The sequence below is a fragment of the Camelus dromedarius genome, chromosome 12, assembly GCF_036321535.1.
Source record: "Camelus dromedarius isolate mCamDro1 chromosome 12, mCamDro1.pat, whole genome shotgun sequence".
Taxonomy (NCBI): Eukaryota; Metazoa; Chordata; class Mammalia; order Artiodactyla; family Camelidae; genus Camelus; species Camelus dromedarius.
In genome coordinates, this window is record NC_087447.1 from 63,140,244 (window position 1) to 63,167,911 (window position 27,668).

General features: G+C 35.0%; 1 protein-coding gene across 6 annotated transcripts in view; it reads left to right on the forward strand.

The window, feature by feature from the left end:
• Positions 1-27,668, forward strand: part of DEUP1 (deuterosome assembly protein 1) — an 89,951-nt gene that overhangs the window by 35,079 nt on the left and 27,204 nt on the right. For 2 of the 6 annotated variants that reach the window (XM_031460544.2, XM_031460546.2), the window contains 5 exons: positions 4,127-4,272; positions 7,396-7,501; positions 11,843-12,040; positions 13,633-13,719; positions 25,140-25,163. In XM_031460544.2, the coding sequence (XP_031316404.1) occupies positions 4,127-4,272; positions 7,396-7,501; positions 11,843-12,040; positions 13,633-13,719; positions 25,140-25,163 (561 nt within the window). The remainder of the gene's footprint in view (positions 1-4,126; positions 4,273-7,395; positions 7,502-11,842; positions 12,041-13,632; positions 13,720-25,139; positions 25,164-27,668) is intronic. The other 4 variants (XM_064492807.1, XM_064492809.1, XM_031460545.2 and 1 more) reach the window with 3 other exon arrangements.

Consider the following 27,668-nt stretch of genomic DNA (forward strand, 5'->3'; position numbering starts at 1 on the left):
TTCTGGAGTATGTTTTACACACAAAAATATGTTATAGTTCTAATGAAAAAGATTTTTGAGAAGTAATTTCCTTCAAATACTTCAAGTTTTCTAAAAGATAAGATTTCTACTCCCAGGAAAACACTAATTAATTTTGATGCATCTAGAAAACGAATACTGAAATAATGCTTTTGTTTGGCCTTTTCCCTGTTTTATTTCCAAATTTTACTTGTGTTTCATTCTTTTGCTTTAGAATAAGTCCTAAGTGAAAAGATAAATTATTTACTTTTTGATAGCTGATTTGAAAGTTTAAAAATCACTGCTTCTCTCAAACCATCAGGCAAATTTTAAACTAAACAGATGGGCCTTAAACTTGTTTTACAAAATTTATATTTTACCAAATGGGAATAATTAGAGGTGAATAATCACTGTAACCAGTGCATATATTTAGAAAGAAGTTTCTCTTCTCTTTTTGTGAAACTGTCATGTGATACTGTTCCACATCTTGCACATGAATTTAAAAAGACAACCATTTCAATTTGAATTACTGTCACTTACTGTATATAAAATTCTGTTTAGTTTACAACACACTTTGATGCCAGCTGCATCTGAATTTTCACATGAATTCCGTCTTCTCACTTGTCTTTCTACAACCTTGAAATGTGTCAGTATACATATTAATTCTGTTGCATATATTTATTTCCTGTGCTGCGTTACACTTACATTTTGGAAATATGCAATATTCCCCATTGGAAGTTAATTGCAGAAATAAACTGTTCTGTATTTTTTTCTAATAACTATGACAAAAAAAAAGACTTTTTGGGGGTGCTTGTTAATGAATCATTAAGGTACTGGAGCAACACTGTCCAATAGAAATGTAATGCAAGACACAAATACAACTTAAGTTTTTCTAGTAGCTGTATTAAAAGAAATAGTAAGAAATGGGTGAAATCAATGCATGATACTAGTATATTTTATTCAACACAGCAGATATCCAAAGCGTTATCATTTCAGCATGGAATCGATGTAAAAAATTATTAATGGGATATTTTACATTTCTTTTCATACTAAGTCTTCAGAATCTGGTATCTATGTTACACTTACAACATATCTCAATTTGGATGCTAATTATTCACGGGAAATACCTGATCTGTATTTAGATTTCATAAAATTTACAGTTAAAAAAGTAGATTTACATGCTCAAGTTGTTCCAAACAAAATTGAAAGTGTTCCAGTAACTGAATCAAGTACCTGAGAATCATTTCCCTGAATATTTGCATCCACATGGACAAATAATTGGTTTGACTTTTATGCAAAAGCATGCCAATTTTCAGACTACATCTAAGTTAAATAAATTCACTTATTCTCATGTCAACTGAGTATTAACATTGGATTCAAAAGGATATTGCGTAAGTCAAAAAAACCTCAATTTACCAATATCAACAAAGCTGCTTTTCTTGTACTTTTGTAGTCAATTTATGTAATGCTGTCAATTATAATAAAAATCTTTTGCATATTCCTTCATGTTAGAAAAATGTGTCAAATCATTATTATTGATTTATAGTATAAAAAGTTTCAATTTGAACATAGATTCTCCTACCTGTGTAGCTAGATCACAAATAAGCTTTTTTTCCCCTTAATGAGATCTCCAAATGTCACTGTCTTAGGTGTTACTTTCTAATAACAGTACATAAATAGACTATTATTATCACATTTTACAGAATTTGGGTGAAGTCTAGCCAGTGTTGACGCCACATTTCATTGGCTGGAGCTGGAGCCCTTTTGTGCCCCTCCCCCCAGGTGAAGGCAGGCCTGCTCCTCCACAAGCAGCTTTGTGTTAGATTGCTCCCTCATGGCGAATGTGCAAAAGCAGGAGCCCAGATAGTGCCTTCTTCAGTTGGGCAAAGTAGTGGATGACATTCACATTAAGTTAATTTGTCTTTCTACTTGCTAATCTATTGTTTCACATTTTTTGTATGCTTGTTTCTTTTGGAATTTTAACCTCATCTGAAAAATCTCCAGGGTTTGAAACAGGGACATTATTTTAAAAAGTATTAAATCACCTATTTGAATATGTTTTCATACTTATTTCCAAGGTAGCCAGGAATTTCTGAGGCTAAAGTGTTGCAGCTAAATGCTTCACTGAACCCATCTTTAGGTCTCCTGGCAAATAATGTGCTATATTTAAGGCTTTGGTAAAAAAAAATGTTTATCTGGGAACCCATATGTCCTATACTATCTGCACAATTACAATTCTAAGCTGTGAATTTTTGGATAAGAATTAATTAATAAGAAAACACATGTCCACGTAAAAGCTTATATGTGAATTTCATAGCAGCGTAATACATAATATACCAAAAAAGAGATACCCAAATGTCCATCAGTGGTTGAATAAATAAACAAACAAAATGTGGTATTTCTATACAAATAAATGTTATTCATCAATAAAAAGAATGAAGTACTGATACATGATACAACATGGATGAACCTTGAAAGCATTGTGCCGAGAGAAGGAAAGCAGTCACTAAAGGCCACATATTACGTGATTCCATTTGTATGAATTGTCCAGAATAGGTAATTCCATTGAAACAGAACATACATTAGTGGTTGCCAGGGGACTGGGGGGGGAAAGTGAGTAGTGGCTGCTAGTGGGCATTGCGTTTATTTTGGGAGTGATGGAAATGTTCTGGAATTAATGGTGATGCTTGCACAACTTTCTGAATATACTAAAATCCACTAAATTGTACACTTTAAATGGGTAAATTTTATGATATGTGGATTATATTTGAGTAAATCTGTCATAGATGTATAAAGAGTTATTGAACAAATGATTTTTTAAAATATCTCTAGTGTTTTTTTACAGCCTTTACTAGCAGTGGAACCTCTTGCCCTCAGAACACCCTACCCAGTCTTTACCAATAAGCTACAGGTCTGCTTCACTTGCTTTGCATGAAACAAATTATTTTTGTATCTTGAATGTTCTACCTGGACTAGTAGACAGGAGATCTGAATTTTTCCATTCCTAAATCTGCCACCTATGAGCTGTATAACTTCGGACCAATCCTGGCCCTCAGTTTTCTCATCTATCAAAATGGTGATGGATTTGATAGCCTGGGTGAGGCACACTTAATAAATATTAGTTTCTCTGTATAACTGAGTGGAAGAGGCCTGATGACAAGGACTCTTGCCATTCCTCTCTCCTAGAGAACAGCCAAGCATTGCTGGAGAGGTTCGCTCAACGGGTGATGGTCACAAAGCTCAAATGAGTCTCAACACTGCCAGGAATCCTGCTGTGTTGCTCCAACCACCTAACTCTCCCATTCTCATTGCAGGCCATTTCAAACCTCCTCTGCCCTCAAAAAACCCCTCCCACACCCCCACCTCCACCTCTCCTTCCGCTGATGTTCCCTTTTTACTTCACAAGGAAGATAGAAGCCAACAGGTAGCCCTCTCTTACCTCCCTATCCCCAAATCATATCTGTGTCTACCTTTCATCTTCTTCCTTTCCTACTGCGAGAGTGGAGGAACTCTCTTTTGCTTTAGGCAGTCCCTCCATTCGTGCTTTGGAACCCATCCCACCCACCTCCCCAGGAACTTGACCCCATTAGTAGTACCCCTGCTCTCCCCAGCTTCTCTGGAGCTTCTAAACTTGTTCAAGTCCCTTCTATTAACCAGATAAAACACTGCACTCACAGGGTTGCTGGTGTTTCTAGTTACCAGCTAAAGTAGGGCTTCTTCTGGGCGATTCTGGAACCATAATCCATGGTTTATAATACACTCTGTTGCCCAGCTTTGAAATTAGATCTTTCTTGACTATTATCTTGTTTGAATAAGGAATTATTTGCATTAACCCAAATTTTATGCATTGATATTTTATTCATACGTTTATGTTTTCCTCTTTCAGCTTTACATACAGTATGGCCATATTGGTATGATTCTTTGTTTTATCACTTATCAAATGTTCTCAGTAAATATTCGTTGAATAAGCAAACGAGGGAATGAAATTCTGTAAGACAGAGCCAACGAAGGACTAAATATCAGTTCATTTGAAATTAGGCCGGTTTGTAGCTCTTAAATGCTTGTAAAATGTGTTCTACATCATGATACCCAAATGTCAGCACTGACAATTTTTGATGTTTTTATTTAGGCCATGGAAGCAGGACTCTCAGAGGTGAAAAGTGAGTTACAGTCACGTGATGATCTCCTGCGAATCATAGAAATGGAACGATTGCAGTTGCACAGAGAATTATTAAAAATAGGAGAGAGCCAAAGTGTTCAAGAAAATAAAAAAAGGTATATTTTTTATGTTCAGCAGCATGAGGAAAACTGTTCAAAATATGATGTTTGAATATTTTAGGTTTTATATTTGAAACTAGAATTAAAAGTCTGCTTTATATTAACATGCTGTTAATTATTAGATAATATTAGATATTAAAAATAAAGCTAGTGATTACTTTATCTTCCAAATCAGTATCTTTACATACCTAGAAAATTATACTGTGTTCTGATTTGTGGATACTTAGGTGTTACACTTAACTCAGAAATTTTCTTAGAACTTTCATTCTTTAGGATATTGTAAAAACAATAGTATTATATATGTTGATAATATTTATTGTATAGTTTTCAAATGTTTTTATTTTAATGGCCTTAAACCTGTTATTAACTTTTCAGTCATAAATGTACTTATTTTGGCTTTTACTCTTAACCACCTTGTCAGTTCCATTAAGGAATTTGTGAGAACAGATTTTTTTTTTCCTTTTTTAAAATCAGATATTACGTACTCCGTAACCACAAAGGAAATGGGACTGCTGAGGATTATTAAGTGTTTGTGACTATTCTAACCATTCACTGATGTTCTAATTCTCATTAGAACTTGAACCCTTCCCATATCTGAAGGCTAATGCCAGACGAATGATAAGATTTTTAAAACTGAATAGCCAAATGGTGAGGGATATTTTATTGAAAGATGATTACATTGTTTTAAAGGCAATAATTATTTCTTCAAAGATGTGGGACCTGCTAGCATTTCTTTGAGGTCAGCTCTTAACAACAAATGGCAAGTTAAGATCCCTTAAAGTGATCTATTGTATGTCTTACCAAGGATGCTAGAATGCCTATGAGCCAGTCAGCATCATTGAGTGCTCCACATGCAAGCTATAAATCCATTGGAAGTATATTATATGCAAGGCACTGTTCCAGTCTGGTGAGTTGGTGAGAAATGTCTTCACACAAAGTACATATATGGCTGAAACCATAAGAAATTTCCTAGAAGAGCAAACCATTCAACCCATGTCTAGCTCTGGTTTGTGAAGAACATTGAAGGTACTTTCTCTGGAGCTGTCTCACAAGGGCCAGTGCTGAATTCCAGACATTGCCAACTTCCCTTCAATGCATGATTCAATCTAAAATCTCATAGTTATTCATGTATTTGGCTGATACAGTTCTTCTATTATGCCTGCTTGCTATCTTCTGTTTAAGTTGGTATATATTTTGGTCTCCAAACTACATCTTTCTCGTTTGGAGGTTAATCTTTAGTTCTAGCATAATGAGATTTGGTAAAAAGGTAGATATTTAACTTTTCACAGCTTCCATTGTATTTTAGATTTTGCACATAATCTTCTCAACCCTCATCTTTCCCATTGATTTAATCGTTTTAGTTTGTTCTTACATGAAGGTGGTCCTATCTTCTTTATTGTTTTGATTTTTTTTTCACTTGGACTCTTGTTTCTTCTTTGCAGTTGTATTAAAGTGAAGCAGACCAGGCTACAGGATGTAGACACAAAATAGTTTTATAATAATAGCACTTTAATGTTTTCATTCATTTTCAGAATTGTTCTCAATAATGCTAAGATTTTGTTAGCTTTTTTCCTTTACTTATAGAAGCACCTTGGGCTGCTGTGTTCTGAGAGTTAGTAAAAATAATTCCTACACTCCTTTCCTACGTGACAAATGATAGTTTCTTTATATCTTTATATTATTGTGATTATTGTTTTTTTCTTGAACTTGTCCACATTAAAGTTTGACATTTGTTCCTTTTATTCACTGAAATTTATAAGATCATCATGAAGTTTTTACCATTTAGTTCCTCATTTCACTCCCTGAATTGCTTAGGAAGAATTGAAAAATAGGAAATTTCATTTTTCACTTTTTCAAAATCATAGCAAATAAGAAAAATTTAAGATTGATCCCAAAATAATGTTTTAGGAGAATATTGGATAAAATGCTCACCATATATTATTGAGTGGGAAATAAAAAGGGACTGAAAAATAATGTGTACAGTACACCCTAATGTACTGTAAAATAATGTACAGTGCATATATATTTTTATACACATATGCATAGGCAAAAAAGGCAGTTAGTATGCACAAAAATGCTAACGGTTTTTCGTAGATGATAACATTATAGAAGTATATACTCTGATAAACTCTGTTTTCTACAGTTAACATATATATTTGATAATCAGAAAAAAGCAATCCAGTCCAGACACATGTACCTCAGGGATATCACTATTAATTTATATCTTTAAAAGGTATAAATTTTCAATTACTTCAGTCAAGTTATTTTCAATCTTTATGTTAGTTATTTCTCTGTCATTACTTAGATTTTGTTTTGTTTGTGTGGTTTAAGTTTTTGATTTGCGGAACTTTTAAAGAAGTTCATTGGAAATTAAAATTATGTTCACTTGGAGTCTCTACTAGGCTAGTCCAGCAATAGTGGAAAGCATGCTGCTTTTCTTGTCTGGTTATCCTTATTTTTCTGTTTTAATGATTTTTTAAAATTTTTACCAACTTCCCTGATATGGAAGTGAACATTACCTTGTTTATAGTTCTCCAAACTTCCTGTGGAAATAGTACTTTTACTAGTCTCTGATTTTCCTCTCTAGTGTCCATATGTGGTTGCAATTCCATTTTATAAATTGAGCAGCCAAAGAATAGATGTATTTGAGCTCTCTTGGGGTAGACTGTCAGATTTAATCATTTTGGATCACTTTTATGGAGTAGTTACTCCCCTCTGACATCTCCTGACATAGTTCCTTTCCACAGTGTAGGAGTAAGTCAGGTGTATTTCCTTTTTTAAAATGGATTCCTAAGCTGTTTTATTATAAGAAACAGTCTTTTCTTCTTAACCCAAAAATTTTATCTGTATATGCAAATCCAGTATTCAGCCAACTTATAATGTATAATAGAAATTCCATATTAATTACTACCTTTTATTTTTTTGCTAAAACCATTTGCACTCAGTTAAATATGTAAATACTTACGGGATCTGAATGTATTAGAACTTGCCATTCCTGTAACTAAAAATGTTTCCAACAGACTAATAATCTAACTCTGCAACCTACAGTGGCCTCAATTAACATTATAATTGTAACAGTTTAACAAGTTAAGCTTAGTTTTTACCCGTTTTAATTTGTAGACTTGAATCATCTTATTCACCTTCTATTAAAGAACCAGAAAAAAAAAGGAAAGAGCTGTTTTTAGTGACCTCAGATCAGCCAAATCATGAAAAAGAATTGAACAAGGTATGGAAAATAATGAGCTCCATTTTTCCAGGCAGGTCTGAAGTCTTTGAAGACAAAAGTGGAAAAAAGTCTTTCCTCTCACTCCCTTCTTTTTGCTTCTATATTTTCCACTAAGATAGTAACCTACCAAGCTGCTTGTTCTGATACTTTGCTGTGTGATGCTATAAAAAACGCAAACGTTAGGTCATCCCTCTGCTGCTGGGAGACTGCCCGTGAAACGTCGGGGGCTGGGGCTCTGTGAGAGGTAGCTTCTAGCAGGAAGTGCGGGAGCACAGACCCAGGCGCTCAGCCACACGTTAGGGGCATGAGCTTGGGGACCTTGCCTCTGCGAGTTGCTCAGGGTCCTCATTTCTAGGATGGAGGTGCGATAATTAGTACCTACCTCACAAGGTTGTGATGAGCTAGGGTCAAATGAGCTAATAATAGCTGCTACTTAAATAGCTCTTGCCATGTGCCAGAAGCTGCTCTAAGGGCTTAGCCAATCCTAATTCATGTATTCCTCACAACCATTTTATAAGGTAAGTACTAAGATTACCTTCTTTTTATGTTGGAGAAAACTAAGGCACAGAGAAAGTAGGTAATTTCCCCCAATATTGCACAGTTAGTAAGTGTCACAGGCCAGATTTGTGTCCAGGCAGTCTGGCTCCAGAGTTAATACTCTTCTTTAAGTTAAAATCCATAAAATCATGCAAGTAAAGAGCTTAGAAAAGGACCTGCCTACCTCAGAGGAAGCGCCTTGTAGATGCTGGCTGTTGTTACTGTTGGTTACCCACGTTTGTCACTGAGCAGCTGACATGCGCCAGGTGCTCTGCCAGGAGCTGGGAACACAAGGATGAACAGACCTGGGCATTGCCCTTGAAGACAGCATGATTCTCGGCTTCTACAAAAAGTATCTCCCCTTCTTCCTTTAGTAAAATTCCCTAGTGACTTTCTTTCCATGAGTTTATCTTGGCTACTACCCACTTCTCTGGTCTTAAGGTTTAAGGGTTACACAGAATATTCAATGCTAGGTAATCTGAACAATTATTAAAAGGACATGGCTTTGAATTATCATCCAGGGCCCAGCACAGTGCCTGACACACAATAAGTGAAAATAAATATTTAGAGAATGAATTAATCAATATTAAGGCTGAGGTCTCTCATGGTCGTATAGGGTTTTAAATTCAGTTGTTTGTGTAAATTCAGCAGGCATTTGCCGAGCATCTAGTAGGACTTCTGCTGGACTGCTTTTATGCAGGAAATACAATGATGTGAAAGACAAATCTGTCTCCCAAAGAATTGATATTCAGGCAACTAGTAAGTGTAGAAAAGGTGTTATGAATTAATGATCATTTCCCTTATATTTTTCACATAACCCCATGAAACTGATTTTATTGATATTTAAAACTATAACTTTAAAAACCTGTTATTTATTGGCGTCTCAGTGAATACATTATGATAAAAGGTTGGTTAAAGCCACCTAAAGCATATTTACACCATTCTTAACTTCATAGATTTAGGTAGAGTAATAAAATTTAGTAATATAAGAAATCTACTGATTTTTGCACAGTTCTGACATGAAGGGAGAGAATACAAGGTATAAATCTCCTCACAGTCTCTAGGAGACTCTAGATAATGCATTGCTGTGCAGAAAAGGTAATGAATGAATTGTATACAGATAGCTATGGTTTCCAGCAAGTGTTTGTACAGGGCATTTTCATTCTCTTATAATAAAACCAGAAGAGCCATATACTAAGAATCTTGCAAGTATTTTTTCCTTCTTTTTTCAATATAGAATGATTTTCAGTCATTTATTTTGTGATAAAATTGACATTTTAATTAAGCCAAAAATAATTGAGAGCTGGGTAAATTAATCTCACTTAAAAAGAAGTTTTGCAGTATATCATGTTTTAATATCTAAATGTTAGGAAAATAATAAAAAAAACAGTTTACTCCTTCATAGTAGTATACCCATTTTTTCACATTTTAAAAGTTCCATTTTAAGAGAACATGTTACACTATACCACAGGGATGAAGTCAGCAAGTCCAAGCTGGAACAAATGATAAAACAAACCCATTGTTCACCAAATAAACTGTAAGGGAAAAAATGGAGAGAGGAGATTGGAGACTTGTAATCTTGTCCTAGAGTGAGGGTATTTGTACTCTGGTCTCCTAGTCTTCTCTTCTGCTCTTAGGAGCTGGGTAACTTAGACCCAGTCAGTTCCTTTCTCTGCCAGTCTTTTTTTTCCCCCCAGTTTTTTAAAATGATGAGTTAGACTATGTGATTTCTAAGATACATCCAACTCTGAAATTCCAACAATGTAAATAAAAAGAGTAGATGACAGGTTGACGGTATAAAGCCTGAGGATGGACCACCTTTGCCTTCCTGACCTGAGTACTTTCCATGTTAGGTCATCCTACTCTGGCTTTTTTCCATTGTGGAACCACCTTCTAGGGCTCTGCTTGTGGACGCTGACCTGGAATCAGACAGCCTGTTACCAGAAATGTGACTGTGAAGAGTTACATACCTTAATTTTCTAAACTGCAAAGCAGAAAAGATAGGAGCCAGTCTCAGTATGTGGGTGATGTTTAGATTTGAGTTCTAATAAACAAGCTCAAAGAACATTTATTACACTTCTGATACAATTTTAAATTTGATAGTGCCTGCGTATTTTATAATACTGAGGAATTGTTAATACTTTAAGACATTATAATAGTATTCTGGTTATGATAGAAAAAAAGAGAGCGTGCACCCTTATTCTTTTAGAGTTATGTCCTGAAATGTTTAAAGATGAAATTTAAAAAAAACAATTTTAACGTTCCCTGAGGTAAGTTAATATAAATCTCTTTGTGGATGGCCCCAACTTAACTCTCTAGCCTTATTTCTCACAACACATAAGTCCCAGCCACTCCAAACTCCCTTTAGTTCGCTGAGGGTGCCTTCCCTCTCTCACCCTGGGCCTTCAGTGCATCCTTTGCCTGGGAGCCCACCTCTGCCACTGGCTTCCATCTGGCTTCCATTCATCCTTCAATATTCGTCTGATGTCCCTTCTTCTGGGAATCCTAACCTGACATCCCAGGGTGGAATAAGCACCACTCTACTATGTGCTACCGCTGACATCCATTGCTGCACTGTGTTGTAACTTTTTTTTCTGTTTCCCACAATGGACTATGATTTTTTTTTTTTAGATTGGTGACTGTATACTTTATCTCTGAACCTCAAGAATTAGAGACATGAATGACTTCTATAAAGATGGTATGAGGCTGAAGTGAGACAGTAGTAACAGGAATGGAGAGCAGAAGTGAGATTTAAGAGAGGTTGAAGTAGAGAGGACAGAATTTGCTCCCTGACTTGATTAGGGAGGATGATGGTGGGGAGGAGTCCAAGGTGATGCAGAGGTTTCTACTGTGAAAGGTTCAGCTAAAGTTAAGAATATGAGACTCTACAGGCTTAAGGAAAGTAGATGATACATTTTCATGGACACATTCAGTTTGAAATTTGTTATAACATGATTCTGTAAAACATGGTATTTAGTCACAAATAGTAGAGCATAATTTAGTCCAAAAATCACTGAATGTAAAGCTGAAAGTCCTAAGTTCTAGTCCTAGCTCTGCCAGCGAATAACTTTATGACTTTGAGCAAGTCACTCATCCTCTCTAAGCCAATTTTTTCTCCCTAAAAAATGGTCCATCAGCCTCTGGGTTGTGGGTCCAGAACTCTACCACTGCACCAGATCTGGAGTGGTGATTTGATGAGTATGAAGTAAGTTATAACGAGATGAGTAAGTCCCACAATCTGCTGCTCACAGCACACTGCTGTGGTTCACAGGTTTTGTGCACATGAAAGTGTGTTAAGAAGGTGAGCTTGTGTTAAATGTTCTTAGCATGCATGCACACGCACACAAAATTAAAACAACAAAGGGACACACACGTTTGGAGGTAATGGATATGATTATTATCCTGATTGTGATGATAGCAACACAAGTGTATGTCCAAACTCACCAAATTGTGTCCGTTAACTATATGCAGTTTTTTGTATAACAGTTATGCCTCAGTGAATCTGGGGGAAGCTTGATAATACTTTCCCTACCTTCCTGTCAAAGTAGTCATCAAAGTAGTATCAGTAGTTGGTAATGATGTACATACAATAGAGAACAGAAGTGAAAAAGAAATTTTAAAATTGGGAGGGAAAAGGTAAATGAATCATTGGGAGTAACTTTTTAATTTAGCATTGATCAGAAAAGGAGGGTAACGTGGGGCCAAAGTTTCAAGATAGGATAGGAGGACTGAACATGGCCAGTAAGACCTTGCAGCAGCTTTATAAAGGGTGTGTTACTCTTTTCTGGACTCTACCTGCTGCAGATGAGAAGCCAGCTCTATCAGGACGAAGAGTACCATAGCTCTGAGCAGGAAAGAATGAGGAGTGAAATCTCCGACCTAACAGAGGAGCTTCATCAGAAGGAGATCACTATAGCAACTATCATGAAGAAAGCTGCCCTTCTGGAAAGACAGTTGAAATTGGAGTTAGAAATAAAAGAGAAAATGTTAGCGAAACAACAGGTATGCAAGTGGCAGGACAGGGTCTGTCCAGGCCACTCTCCTGCTCTGTGCAGAGAGTAGCCGTCATTGTTGCCTCACGGAAGCATTGTATTTTCCTGTATTGTTTCCGAGATGAACATCATGGAAGTGCTTTGTGGAGTCACATGAAGCCTTGGTGAGATAATGCAAAGTGTCATCAAACGAGAACCGGGGATAAGTGGCAGCACAAGATAATTTCATTCAATCTATGCTGCCATTTCCTAGTGACCCATGTTCTGATCACCCCTCTCCCAGTACGCGCTAGTCAGAGATTTCTTCCTGTATTTGTTTTCCCTCGTTCTCTGCCATTAACATTTTTGTCTCAAAAAAAGCTTCTATTCAAGTTGTCTTGGACACTTTCCATGCCCATTTCATGTCTTTATTTTAGGGTTTTAAAAAATGGGTATTGAAACATGAAGATTAGTTCATATTTACTAAACATTCACTCAATGCATAGCATGGTTCACGGAGAAAAACAGCAATTACAACATCATACTGTTAAAATGCTGCAAGTAACTTCTAAGTCTTTCCTCCCCCCCCCTTTCTATTTATTTTGAAATTCCCTCCATCCCTTACTCATCATCAAATTAGTGGCCTGCTATTGAAACTGTAAGGTTTCTCTGCTTTTTTACCCTAAATACAGAGGTTTTGCAAGCATCATTCAGTAATGTTCTAGGCAGATGAGGATTACTTCACAAATAACAGGGCTATTTAAATCCTGTGTATTATAAAAGCAAGAAAAGATTCTACCTTTGCCCAGTTATAAGCCTTAAACTGTGAGGAACTGGTATAATATACAGGAAAACAGCATAGATGGGACAATAGCATTGGTTGCACCTGTAAAGGAAATGATATTTTACTGGTGTCAACAGTGATCGGTGTAGTTGGATTATGAATAACTTTTATTTTCACCTTTATATTCTTCTATATTTTTAGGTTTCATCAAGGAGGATATATTTTGTAATTTACAAAGTAAATCTTTTTAAGGGAAGTGTTTTGTGTAGAAATGAGCCCTAGGTAAATAAAAGGGTAAAAAAGCAGAGATACTATGTCTAAGTACTGCCAAGTAGAAGAAATTGGGGAAAAAATAAGAGACAAAACAAAGTAGTCCCCAAAAAAGAAGGAAATTCGGCAGAAATATCAGAAAGAACAAAGTTGAACATGAAAATCTTATTTGCATGTTGTAAAAATTAATCAGGTAATGAAGAAATGTAATGGACAGTGTTACTTAAGCATGTTTTTGAAATTGTGGTTTTTCTGGTGATAATCTGCATATGGTAGAAAAATAGAAGTGAGAAATGGAATTTTGGAATGGAAAAGGAAAAAAAGTGGTGAATCATTATTGTAATTATCTTTTTAATTTAGCACCAGTCGGAAAAGGTAGAATGGGGCCTCCCAAAGGTCGGAGCACTGAATGAAAACACCTGATTTACGGTGATCCTGCCTAAGACGTGAAGCGTTTCCCTTGGCCACGCTCAAAATATTTATATTAACAAAATAAAATTAATTTTAATAGAATTGTGAACTTTTATTATGACTTTTACATTGAATTTTAACTACAAATCTCCTTTCAGTTCTCAGATATGAGATATAAAGCTGTCAGAAGTGAAAACACACACCTGAAAGGAATGATGGGAGATTTAGACCCTGGACAGTACATGGTAATATGCTGAAATCATTCAGTAAATCGATCAGAGAGGTTACATAGGTGGTCAGGATTTACCCAGACATTATTTACTGGACGCTTCCTATGTGCCAGGCATGCGGGGTTTGGGCTGGCAAATTATCTTACATTTGGATGGAATTTACTTTCATCCTCAGGCTAGAACATTTGAATTTCTGGTTTTTCTCCCTTGTACTTTTCTTGGATTGGGCTCAATTCTGACTATTTCCTTAAACACGCTACTTCCATGCTTTTGCTCTTGCTCTTGCCTCTGAAATCCTACATCCATGACCCACACGTCAACCTTCCCTTTGCTGGAGTCACCCCTGAAACTCTAGTCAGAATGAATGGTTCTGACTACACTTGTTTTGTATTTTGGTCTGACTTGTTTCATAGCTTATCACTTCCTCACGGGATGGTGGACAAGGGCCATGCCTTATTAAATGTTTGTATCACCAGTACCTCCCAGCATCAGGGGTATAAAAAGTGTTCAGTGAATGTTGAATAAGAAGGATGAATCAATGAATGATTGAGAATTGACCTTGTGGCTTTAAGCAGCGTCTTTACATTTTTACATAAGGCAACTTAAGTTCTGTGCCTTTCATTTCGGTAGTTTAATGTAACAGTTAAGGGTTGCTTTTTACATGCAAATAGGAGAACTTTTATTTATTGAACTAATGAAATACCACTGTTACTTGTTTACCATTTATTTGCCCTGAGTGAAAATTCTGAAATAAAATAATTTTCTGCCATTCAGGGTATGGGGGGGGTGGAGATCCGAATGGCATTAGCTTAACCTGGCCTCACGTTCCTCAGCTGTGAAGTGAGGAGTAGGATTAGGTGTTCTCCATGGACTTTCCTTAGGCCAGGACACTGTATTGCTTTTTTGTCAGTATTTTTATATATTTTTTTCATGTTTTTTAATTGAAGTATAGTTGATGTACAGTATTATATAACTTACAGATATACAAGATAGTAATTCACAATTTTAAAGGTTATACTCTTTATAGTTATTATAAAATATTAGTGATATTCCCTGTGCTATAATATATCCTCATAGTTTATTTTACACAGAGTAGTTTGTACCTCTTAATCCTCTACCCCTGTCTTGCCCATCCCCATCCCCTCTCTCCAGTGGTAACTGTTAATTTGTTCTCTCTATATCTGTGAATCTGTTTCTTTTTTGTTATATTCACTAGTTTGTTGTATTTTTTAGACTCCACATATAAGTGATATCATACAGTAGTTGTCTTTCTCTGTCTGACTTATTTTACTTAGCAAAATGCCTTCCAAGTCCATCTGTGTTGTTGCAAATGTCAACATTTTATTCTTTTTTATGGCTGAGTAATATTCCATTGTATATACACACCATGCCTTCTTTATCCATTTATCTGTTGATGGACACTTAGGTTGCTTCTCTATCTTGGCAATTGTAAATAATACTGCTATGAACATTGGGGTGCATGTATCCTTTCATATGAGTGTTTTTGTTTTTTTCAGATATATACCCAGGAGTGGAAGTGCTGGGTCATTTGGTAGTTCTATTTTTAGTTTTTTGAGGACCCACCATACTATTTTCACAGTGGCTGCACGAATTTACATTTCCACCAACAGTGTACGAGAGTTCCCTTTTCTTCACATCCTCGTCAACATTTGTTATTTGTATTCATTTTGATGATAGCATTCTGACAGGTGTGAGGTGGTATCTCGTTGTGGTTTTAATTTGCATATCTCTGATGATTAACAATGTTGAGCATCTCTTCATGTGAATGTCCTCCCTGAAAAGATGTCTATTTAATTCTTCCACCTAGTTTTTAATTGGGCTGTCTGAATTTTGATGTTGACTGTATGAGGTGTTTATACATTTTGGTTATTAACCCCTTATTGGTCATATTATTTGCAAATATTTTCTCCCATTAGTAGGTTTTCTCTACATTTTGCCAGTGATTTGCTTTGCTGTGCAAAAGCTTTTAAGTTTAGTTAGGTCCCGTTTGTTTCTTTTTTTTACTTTTCTTTAGGAAACAATATCCCCAAAACTATTGCTAGGATTTATGTCAAAGGGTGTTCTGCCTATGATGATGCTGCATTTCTGTGATAGTACGCATATGTTCTCCTGATAGCCCCTATTCTAGCATCAAAGAGCAGAAGCATTCTGGAAGCATTCTGCCTTCTTTGGGCCTTGTTATGGATCCTGTGATTGGAGTATAGATGGATAAAAAGTAAAGTATATGTGGTTTCCCAATCTGTTACGTAAAATCTGTGTGACAACTAGGACTTGTATTTCTAAACACTGGGCACACAAAAAAGTAAATTGGATCCTGCCCTCTTCTGTGTCTTTTTTCTCTCACAAAATGGTTTTTGTGTTATTTTTTAAAATTTCAGTCTGAATGTTTTTAGGTATGTATTCTGCTTCATGACAGCCCCAACTAAGCCTGCTTCACTCTGGCTCCTGTAGACATTTGGCTTTGTTCATTTATTTGTTTTCATTTTTTTTCAAGACATAGAACCCATAAAGATGTGTAAAAAAGAAGCTAATTATCCCCTCTCCTATCTCCAATCCAAGTTTGGATCCCAGAGCTATTCAGTGCTGACCAACTCGTGTGTCGCATTCTGTAACTTTTTCTTTGCTCGTGCACACATATAGAAGTGATGAGTTGAGTGTTCTTTTACAGAAATACATGTGTAATATATACATTATTCTAAACTGTTTTTTGACTATAGCATGGACTTCTCCACAAGTCAGTATAGAAACTCTTTTTTCTTAACTTCTTAGAAAAAATAAATATATATACTTATGTAAAATATATATAAATTTTAGTGAATTGAATCATAACTTATATACTAGTGACTTTAGTGAAGTCTTTCTTTTTTCCTTGCTTCTCTTCTCCTTTCTTCAGTTTCTCTAGCCACCTCGTAACCCACCCACCAGATAACACATGGTAACTATTCAATATATATCATCTTGTAGTTTTAAATATGGGTTAGGGGTTTTAACTTTTTCTAAAACTGGATTACGTTTTACATACTTCTCTGTGCCTTATTTTTGTTCACTCAAAATATCCTTTGAAAATCCTTGAAAGTCAACTGATACAGGTCTTATGTGCTTCTGTGTAATTGCTTAATAATATCCCCACGATGCGAACATATCAAAAGTTATTCAGCTATTTTTCAGAATTACGTTCACTCTGAACAACATGGGGGTTAGGGGAACTGACCCTGCACAGTCAAAAATCTGTGCATAACTTTATTTTTTATTTTTATTTTTTACTGAAGTTAATTACAGTGTGTCTGTCTCTGGTGTACATGTGCATAACTTCACAATTGGCACTCCTCTATATTCAAGGATTCAACCAACTGCAGATCCTGCAATACTGTAATACAAATTTAGTGAAAAAAATCCATGTGTAAGTGGACCTGCACGGTTCAAACTCATGTTGTTCAAGGGTCAACCGTAACTCATTCATAATTAACAGCTCTGTCTCTAGGTTTTTGTACAAATAAGCAATACTGTGAAGAACATCCTTATGCATACATCTTGGAACAGCTTCCTAAGAATGGAATTGCTGATTCGAAGTATATGTATGTTTTAATTTTAAAATATTTGTTGTTAAATCATGTCTATCATTTTTGTATAAGAGTACCTTCTTCTTTCATCCTTACTGCCAATAGATGTTATTGCTCTTTTAGATTTTTGTTAAGTCTGATGGGTGTAAAGTGATTTCTCAGCAGTACTTTAATTTGCATTTCCCTGACTACAGTGAGCATATTTTTGCATACTTATTGACAATGTACTATGAATTAGTTATAAAAAAAAAAAGCTCAAGTTCATTTTCTTTGGGCTGTCTTTTTCTTGTCAATTTTTAACAGCATTTTTCTAAATTTGTTGTTTCTAATTTTATTTATGATATCATTTTGCCATACAAAAAGTTTTGAACTTCTATGTCAAACATACAGGTCATTTTGTTTATAGCTTGTGAATTTCCTTCCTTGAGTAACGTAGTTTTTCCAACTTCTAGACAATATATATAGTTTCTTAGAGTTTCTTCAAAGATCTTTATATTTTTCATTTAATATTTAATCCCATTTGAATTATAATTTTGTATGTGATATAAAACAGAAATCAAATTTAAATTTTTATATAAATTTTAAGCTCAATTAATCCAGTTTTTCCTGATAATTTCCTCTTGGATTCTATTTGGAACTGAATTAAATTTATATATTATCTTTAAAAGAATTGGCATTTTTGTGATAGTAAATTTTTCCATCCAAGTATACTCTATGGCTTTCCATTTCTTCATCCCTTATTTTGTGCTGTTAGATAAGGCCTTACAATTTTCTTTGTATAAGTTCTGTGCCTTTCTTTTTAAATTTATTCTCAGGCATTGTATAATTCTTGTCACTATGGTTAAGCGTAATGTTTTACTTTTTCCATATCTAAGAATTTACTGATGGGAGGGGTGGAAATTCAGTGGTAGAGCATATGCTTAGCATGCGCAAGGTCCTGGGTTCAATCCCCAGTACCTCCTCTAAAAATAAAGAAAGGAAGAAACCTAATGCCTCCCAAATAAATTAATTTAAAAAAAGAATTTATTGCTAATATAGGAAAAAAGCCAAATTATCTTTTAATTCTAGTAGTAATTTTACTAAAATTTCTAAAGTTTTTTGAGATATACAATTTTATCAACAAAAATAGTTTTATCTCTTCTACTATTCATATCAGTAATTTTTGTCATATTGCATTTGCTAAAACAGTCCAAGAGAATATTAAATAATAATCATGATTGCTGACAAATCTGTCTAATTTCTGACTTTAGATGAAATTGTTTTAGAGTTTTACTGTTTAGGATAATATTTGTTCTTGATTTATGGTCTTTATTATATGTTTCTATTCCTAATCCACTTAGAGCTTTTAAAATTTGCTGCTGGTTTTGTCAAATGCCTTTTTAGCATCTATGACATCATGTAGTTTTTGTCTGTTAGTTAGTTGATGTGTAATAGACTATGATCCTGATATTGATCCACGTTTGAACTCCTGGAATAAACCTTCTTGGTCATTGTATTCATTTTCTAGGGCTTTCATAACAAAGTGCCACAAACTGGGTGGCTTACAACAACAGAAACTTACTGTCATATAGGTTCTGGAAGCTCCAAGTCCAAAATCAAGGTGTCAGCAGGGCCATGCTCTTTCTGAAACCTGTTGGGGAGGATTCATCTTTGCCTCTTCATAGCTTCTAGTGATTTGCCAACAATCTTTGGCAGTCCTGGAATGAAGATGCATCCGTCCAGGGCTCTGTCTTCACATGGCCGTCTGGCCATCTTCTTTCTGTTTCTTCGTATCATCTTCCCTTCACGTGTGTGTCTCGGTGTCCAGATTCTCCCTTTCGATTGAATACTGGTCATACCGGAGTAGGGTCCACCCTAATGACCTCATTTTCACTTGACTGCCTCTATAAAGGTCTTATTTCCAAATAAGGTCATATGCTGAGGTATTGATAATGATTAGGACTTCAGCATGTGACAGTCATACTCTAACAGTTTTTATGTATTACTGGATTCTAGTGGATAACATTTTATTTAGAAATTAAGGTTTGTGTGTATAAATGAGATTTGTATATAATTCTTTTTTCTATGCTGGCTTTATAACATAAATTGGGAGCTTTTCATATTTATATGAGTTGTCTAGAATAATTTAAGTAATATTGGAATTACAGTTCTTTAAAGGTTAGAAGGAACTTAGCTGTGAAACCATCTGAATATTGAAGTTTCAGTGAAGTAGATCTTCAATTACCTTTCCATTCTCTTTTAGGGTACTTGGCACATAAAAATTTCACTTCTTCTTAGGTTGTTTTTGGTAATTTTTATTTTTCTAGGAAATCTTTACCCATTCCAATATGTTTCCTTGTTACCGAAGGTAGTAAGATCCTAAAGTCCTTTGCATCTCATCTGTATTTTGCATTTGTGTTTCTTTTCTTATTTCTAAGCTTGTGTGGTTTAGCTCTCTTTCTTTTTAAATCTGGCACACCAGATGTGCTTTTCTTATGTAACCTTTCCTTGTGCCATTCTTCCATTCAAGAACACGTGCTCAGTTTCCCGTAGGAAATCAGAACTCTTCACATTCCGTAGCTTCCTTCATCTGGCTCACCCCCTTGGTTCTCTGTAGTGACCCACACAAAGCCCCCATTGTAGCTAGACCAGTCTTGGTCTCATCTGCACATGTGATGCTCATTTCTCATGCTCTCTTGCTTCTAGGCCTTTGCACATACTTTTCCTTCTACCTAAAACTCCCCTTTCCCTACTTCACATGGTCATGCCCTATTAATTTTTTAAGTCGCTCAGCATAAATTTCATGTTATACAAAATTTTCCTTGATTTTCCTCTGTTAAGTATCCCTCCTTGAAGCTACCATAGCATCTTTTACTTAACGTCTATCATACCACAATATTAAAATTACCTGTTTCTTGTCAACTAGCCATCCCCTTACCAGTCGGCTCATTGAGGGCAGTTGTGTCCTAGTTTACCGCTGTACCTCAGTACTTAGTATAGTGCTGAATATAGGAGGCACTGAAAAATTCACCCATTTTTCAGATGAGTGAATGAACAAATGAGTGAGTGAATAAATGAATGAATCAATCCATTATATGTCCTCCACCTGAGTGCTTTTCCTTTACCAAAGTAAAGACATACCCTTTCTTTACTAAATCCTATCAGTCCCTTAAGGGACTAGATTAAATTTTATCTCCTCCATGAATTCATTTCCCATTACCCATGTCCCTTCTCCAACAGCACTGTTAATTATAACAAACAGTATTTGAATTGTCTTCTTTCATTTTTTAATTATTTAGTGTAGGTATGATTTGTCTCATATGATTTGTCAAGAAGTCGTGGACTTCTTGAAGGAAGAAGTGGACTGTACTTTATACTTTTCTTCATGTAAGGTTTGGTATAGGGTAGGGCTCAATGAATACTTGAGGACTTACAGGACTCACCTGTAGTCTAAAAGGTTTGAATAAGTTATCATGGAAACCATCACTAATATCATTAAACGATCACCAAAGCCTTGTCTCATCTCACTTCCTGCATGACCTCAGTCCCAACAGTTGACATTCGTTGATTCAAAAAACATCTGAGTTCCTACTTGGTGCAACATAACTTAACGCATAATTATACCGTATCTGTATTATTCACGATTTTTTCATACATGTTAGTCTGCTCAGTTTTATTGTGTTTTCCATAAAAGCAAGGTCACTTTTTGATTTTTGATTATGTCTGCAGCACTTAGCACTTATATATACATATATAATATATATTTGTCTAAAGATTGATTAGTGGGGCTGTCATAAAATAGAATGCCATTGATGTAGCTTTCCATGTGATGCTTATTAAAAATTTAATCATATATTTTATGTAAGATTGTATTTCATATAGGAAATTTTTTAAATTGAAATATGCTTGACATAAAATATTATGTTAGTTTCAGGTGCACTTCATAGTGATTTAACATTTGCGTATATTATGAAATGAACTTGTTATTTGTTGTCTTTTTTATGATAGCCTTTCTAACAGTATGAGATGGTCACATTGTGGTTTTGATTTGCATTTCCCTGGTGATTAGTGATGCATATATTATGAAGTGATCACCACAATAGTCTAGTAACCATCTGTCCCATATAAAGTTACTTCAGCATTATTGACCATATTCCGTATGCTGTATATTGCATCCCATAGCTGATTTATTTTATGCCTGGATGTTTGTGCCTCTTAATCTCCTTCACTTATTTCACCCAACCATCCTCATGACCTCCCCTCTGGCAACCATCAGTTTTTCCTCTGTGTCCTTGTGTCTGTTTTTGTTTTATTTGCTTGTTTTGTTTTTTAGATTCCATATATAAGTGAGATTATATAGTATTTGTCCTTCTCCATCTGACTTATTTCACTTAGCATAATAGCCTCTAGGTCCATCCATGTTGTCCCAAATAACAAGATTTCATTTTTTATGATGGCTGAGTAATATTCCATTGTATATATACACATCTTCTTTATTCATTTTCTGTTGGTGGACACTTAGGTTGCTTCCATATCTTGGCTATTGAAAATAATGCTTCACTGAATATTGGGGTACATATATCTTTTTGAGTCAGTATTTTTGTTTCATTTAGGTAAATACCCAGATGTAAAATTGCTGGATCATATGACAGTTCTGTTTTTAATTTTTTAAGGAACCTCCATAGTTTTTTCCATAGTGGCTGTTCCAATTTATATTCCTACCAGTAGTGCACGAGCATTCCTTTTCTCCACATCCTCACCAACACTTGTTATTTGTTGTCTTTTTTATGATAGCCTTTCTAACAGTATGAGATGGTCACACTGTGGCTTTGATTTGCATTTCCCTGATGATTAGTGATGTTAGGCATCTTTTCATGTCTTTTGGCCATCTGTATGTCTTCATTGGAAAAATACCTGTTCACATCCTGTATCCATTTTTTAATCAGTTGTTTTTTTGATGTTGAGTTGTGTGAGTTATTTATATATTTTGGATATTAACCTTTATCAGGTGTATCATTTGCAAATATCCTCTATTTGTTAAGCTGCCTTTTTGTTTTGTTGATAGTTTCCTTCCCTGTGCAAAAGCTTTTTAGTTTGATGTAAGACACTTGTTTATCTTTGCTTTTGTTTCCCTTGCCTAAAGAGACAGATCCAAAAAAATATTACTGAGACTGATGTCGTGAGCATACTATCTATGTTTTCTTCTAGTTCTTTCATTTCAGGTCTTACATGTAAGTCTTTAGTCCATTTTGTGGGTTTTTTTGTGCATGATGTGAGAGAATAGTCCAATTTGATTCTTTGGTATGTAGCTTTCCAGTTTCCCCAACACCATTTATTGAAGAGGCTGTCTTTTTCCTCTTGTATGTTCTTGCTGCCTTTGTCATAGATTAATTGACCATGTAAGTGTGGATTATTTTCTGGGCTATGTTAGGTTTACAATTGTTGTGTCTTCTTCTTGAATTGATCCCTTTATAATTATGTAATGTCTTTTGTCTCTGTTACAGTTTTTGTTTTAAAGTCTTTTTTTTTTGTCTGACATAAGTATTGCTAACTCATCTTTCTTTTTATTTCCATTTGCATAGAATACCTTTTTTCATTTGTAAAGAATACATTTTTCCATCCCCTAACTTTCAGTCTGTGTGTATCTTTAGATCTTAAGTGTGTCTGTTGGAGGCAGCATATACATGGGTCTTGTTTTTTATCCATTCAGCCACTCTGTGTCTTTTGAGTGGAGTGTTTAGGCATTTGTATTTAAAGTAATTATTAATAAACATGTACTTGTTGCCATTTTGTTCATTGTTCTCTTTGTTCTTTTGCTTTTTTCCTTGTGATTTGATGACTGTATTTATGATGATCTTTTAAGTTCAAATGCATTTTGACAACTCTACATTTTTACTCTCCCCTCATGTTTAACATTTTTGAAGTCTTATATCTCTTTGTTTCGTGTATTCCTTAGCTATTTATTATGGATGTAGATGATTTTACTACTTTTGTCTTTTAACCTTTCTACTAGCTTTATAAGTGGTTGATCTACTACCTTTACAGTATGTTTTCCTTTACCAATGAAATTTTTCCTTTCCTAATTTTCATATTTCTAGTTGTGGCCTTTTCTTTCCAGTTAGAGAAATCCCTGTAACATTTTCTGTAAAGCTGGCTTAGTGGTGCTGAACTTCTTTAGCTTTTGCTAATCTGTAAAACACTTTCTCTCTCCTTCAAATCTGAGTGATAGCTTTGCTGGTAGAGTATTCTTGGTTGTAGGTTTTTCCCTTTCATCACTTCAAATATATCATGCAATTCCCTGCTGAACTGCAGAGCTTCTGCTGAAAAATCAGCTGACAGTATTGTGGAGTTCCCTTGTATGTAATTAGTTGCTTTCTCCTACTGCTTTTAAGATTATGTCTTGATCATTAATTTTTTCCATTTTAATTATAATGTGTCTTTATGTGGATCTCTTTGGGTTCATTTTGTTTAGGACTGTCTGTGCTTCCTGGACCTGGATGTCTGTTTTCTTCCCCAGGTTAGGGGAGTTTTCAGCTGTTGTTTCCTCCAGTAAGTCTCCTGCTCCTTTCCTTCTCCCTTCTCCTTCTGGGACCCCTGTAATGTGAATGTTAGTATCCTTGATGTTGTCCCAGATGTCTCTTAACCTGTCTTCATTTTTAAAAATTGTTTTTTCTTTTTTCTGTTCAGCTTGGGTGATTTCCCCTTCTCTGTCTTCACTGATCTGTTCTTCTCTATCATCTAATCTACTTTTGATTCCTTCTGGTGTATTTTTTACTTCATTTATTGTATTCTTCAGCTCTGTTTGGTTCTTCTTTGTATTTTCTAACTCTGTGAAACTTCTTACTGTGTTCATCCATTCTTCTGCTGAGTTCATTGAGCATCTTTTTGATCATTACCTTGAACTCTTTATTTGATAGATTGCTTATTGCCACTTCACCTAGCTTCTTCATAGGGAACATATACCTCTCCCATCTCATTTTGCCTACTTTTCTGTTTCTATATCTTCATACTAGGTAGGTTGGTTATGATTCCTGATTTTGGAGAAGTGGCCTTATGTAGAAGATGTCCTGTGGGGCCCAGCAGCACATTCCCCTCCATTCACCAGAGCTATGTGCTCTTGAAGTGCCCTGTGTGTGGGCTCAGGAGCCTGATGTAGGGCTCAAATCCCTTGCTCCTTGGAGAGGACCTCTGCAATTGTGACATTTCTGCACTTTGAGAGTTGCTGATCCAGGGATGTGGGTCCTGACTATGCCATGTCTCCATCCTTTCTCCCTGTCTCATTGTGGTTCCTTCTTTATATATTTAGTCATGGAAAAGCTTCTCTGCTAGTCTTCAGGTTGTTCTCACAGATATTTGCTCTATAAGTAGTTGTAATTTTGATGTGCCCCTGGGACAAGGCAAGTTCAGGATCTTCCTACTATGCCATCTTGGCCACACTCCCCTCATACGTAAAGTTGACTTTATAATTGCTCTCCATTTTTTATATGTGAAGAATTGGAATTGAGTTTGGTAATTGAAATAGTCAAGCCATTGCCCAAAGAGAACAATCTCAAGTGTCCACTGAATAATAAATAAAGAGTCCAATATGAGTCCTGGCTTTTTAAGCTTTTATGATCTATTATGTCACTTATTTAGCACCTACTAGCTTAAAGATTTCATGAAGGAAACTCCTACCTGTTACATGTTTAAATTCCATAATTAGTTAATTCTCCCTGAAATATTTGGAGTGAATAAGTAAGCATAGAATTAAGTAATTTGTGCTGAAATTTTACCTCAGGCAATAAGAAACATAATATTTACATCATTATTTTTAGATCTTCTAAAATATATAGTGTTTGTATAATATTAAAATAACAATTACTTTTTCCTTTCTAGACAAGTGGACTTACTGATATAAAGGTAGGTCATTTCTGAATATCAGAGCTTTGAGAATTTTTCTGCTTAATTAACTGTGATACTCCCTGAATATTTACACTAAAGGCAGAAAGGTTGAAAAATGACACCCACCCAGGAACAGGAACAGCAGCCCTGCACTCAGTCCTTACCCACTGCATACCTGGAGCTGTGGCAACTCCCATTCTCCTCTGGAGAATTTAGTGATGGGACCAAGCACCTGGTATGTAAGTTCTCCTGGGGTCTCAGTGAGATACTTAGAGTAGGAACAGAACTAGCAAGATGTTTTTTGCTTTGAAAAAGATGTTTTCCTTGGATTTGTGCAAAATCTTGACTATATGGAGAAAAGTGAGGGGTTTATCTTATTCTGCCGCTGGGTAACTAACAATGAATTAAGTTTATCACGATAGTTTTTTTGATTCCATATTTACTTAGACCTATATTTGTTAAATTCTCTTTCATTTAAGGGAGGCATCATAAAATTAGATTTAATCAGAACTCAGAAGTTATGGTAACTTTTAAGACTAATTTGCCTTTCTCTGTCCATAAAGTTTGCTAAATAAAATAACGGCATAAAAATTAGTACCCTCATAAGCATCTGAAACATCCATTTGCATACTAAAAATTAATATATTAATCTTAAAACATGATCAAAACCAGTCCTTCTGTAGAAATACTTTGTTAGCCTATTACTATAGAATATACATGAATTTAAGAGAAAAAGTGCACATGCAAAATACAGGCAGTTTAGTAACTCATATGGCCTTAAGCCAGTGTGTCCAAGTAAACAGGCACCAGGAAGTTTTGCCATTTCAAGAAACACAAAGGATTAAAACTATGAAACCCTAGTAAGAGGGGGTATAGCTCAGTGGTAGAGCATGTGCTTAGCATGCACGGGGTCCTGGGTTCAGTCCCTAGTACCTCTGTCAAGAAAAAAAAAAGTAAACCTAATTACCTCCCCCCACAAATAAATCATAATAATAATTTTTTTTAATTTTTAAATTTTTTAAAAAACTACAAAACCCTAAAATTTGGGGAGGGAAACAAGAAATTGAGATGATGAGCCTGTAAAATAACCTATCAGCAATACAGAAGTAAAGTTCCATCAGTGCCTGTTGTCACGGGATAACCGTCTAATGGAAGATACATTTCTGAAATCGCTAGAAAAGTATTTAAGAAAAACATGACATTAGAGAGCCCCAGAAATGTTATCAAGGGAAATGGAAAATGCTTTTAATACAAATAGTGTAAATGCATTACCTGTGTAATTCTGAGGTCAATCTCACACCACTTATTTAATTATGGTACATTTAGAAAATTGTGGGTTTTTTAAAAAATTATTACTATCATTCTTAATTACTTTAAACCAACACTAGACCACAGAGTCACAGATGAAGTCTAATTTTATGGAAAAATTTTGAATAAAATTATAACAGAGCAGCAGACCATCAAGAATTATGTATTTTGACTAGTAGATGTCTTTTTAGGAATAAAATTTTGAACCTTTTCCAAGATCTTTTTCAAACAGATCTGCTCATATGAATATTGTCCTTATGAGGGACAGATTTTGCTTCCTTTATATTTGTCACAATTCTCTACTTTTAGAATGAATAATCCTTTCTCTTTTAAAGCAGACTATAAACTACTTTTTTATGTGCACTAGTGTTATCTCAAATGAGCAAAGTTGAGACATAAACACAAGAACCTAATAAGCAGCGAAATACCTTCAATGGCCCTTCTTTCCCAGAGGTCGCCTTAGTCAATAGACGTATACATATATAACCCTTTCTGTATCGTGTTGAGGAAGTTTGCCCTCTTGGAGCTTTTTTTTTTTTTTTTTTTTTTCATTCAAAAGTAAGACCTTTCCAAAGATTTATAAACTGCTATAATACCTTAGGCAGTAAACAGAAATTATAATAAACAGACTTGGCCTTTGAAACAAAAAATAAAACATAGGTAAACATTTGAGTGCCTAATACATATATATTTCTATACTTATTTATAAATATTGATACTAATATAATAGTACATGAAGTATTTTATTTTTCCCATTTTTTATTGAAATACATTTGATTTACAATGTTGTGTTAGTTTCTGGTGCAGCAGAGTAATTCAGTTATATATATACATATTCTTTTTTCATATTTTCATTCATTACACATTGCTACAAGCCATTGATAATATACAAATAATTTTAAATGTGCAATTAGTCAAAATTTTTTGAATGACCTTATGACCAGCAACCCATATGAAATGGCACTCAAAGCCTTAAGTTTAGAAACTTCAAAATGAAAGCTCTAAGCCATAATCATCTATAGTCTTAAGAGCATTTAAACTTAGAAATTTGGAACATTAAAAAGATATTTTACTCATGTTATACTTTTTGTGCTAAAATATTATCTTCTGAAAGCAGAGAACTGTTATTTAATCAGGAAATTCAGATCATAGCACTATAAATGTGGGATCATTTAAAGCATTTTCATGAGTTTTCATGTGAGAATATATCCTGTT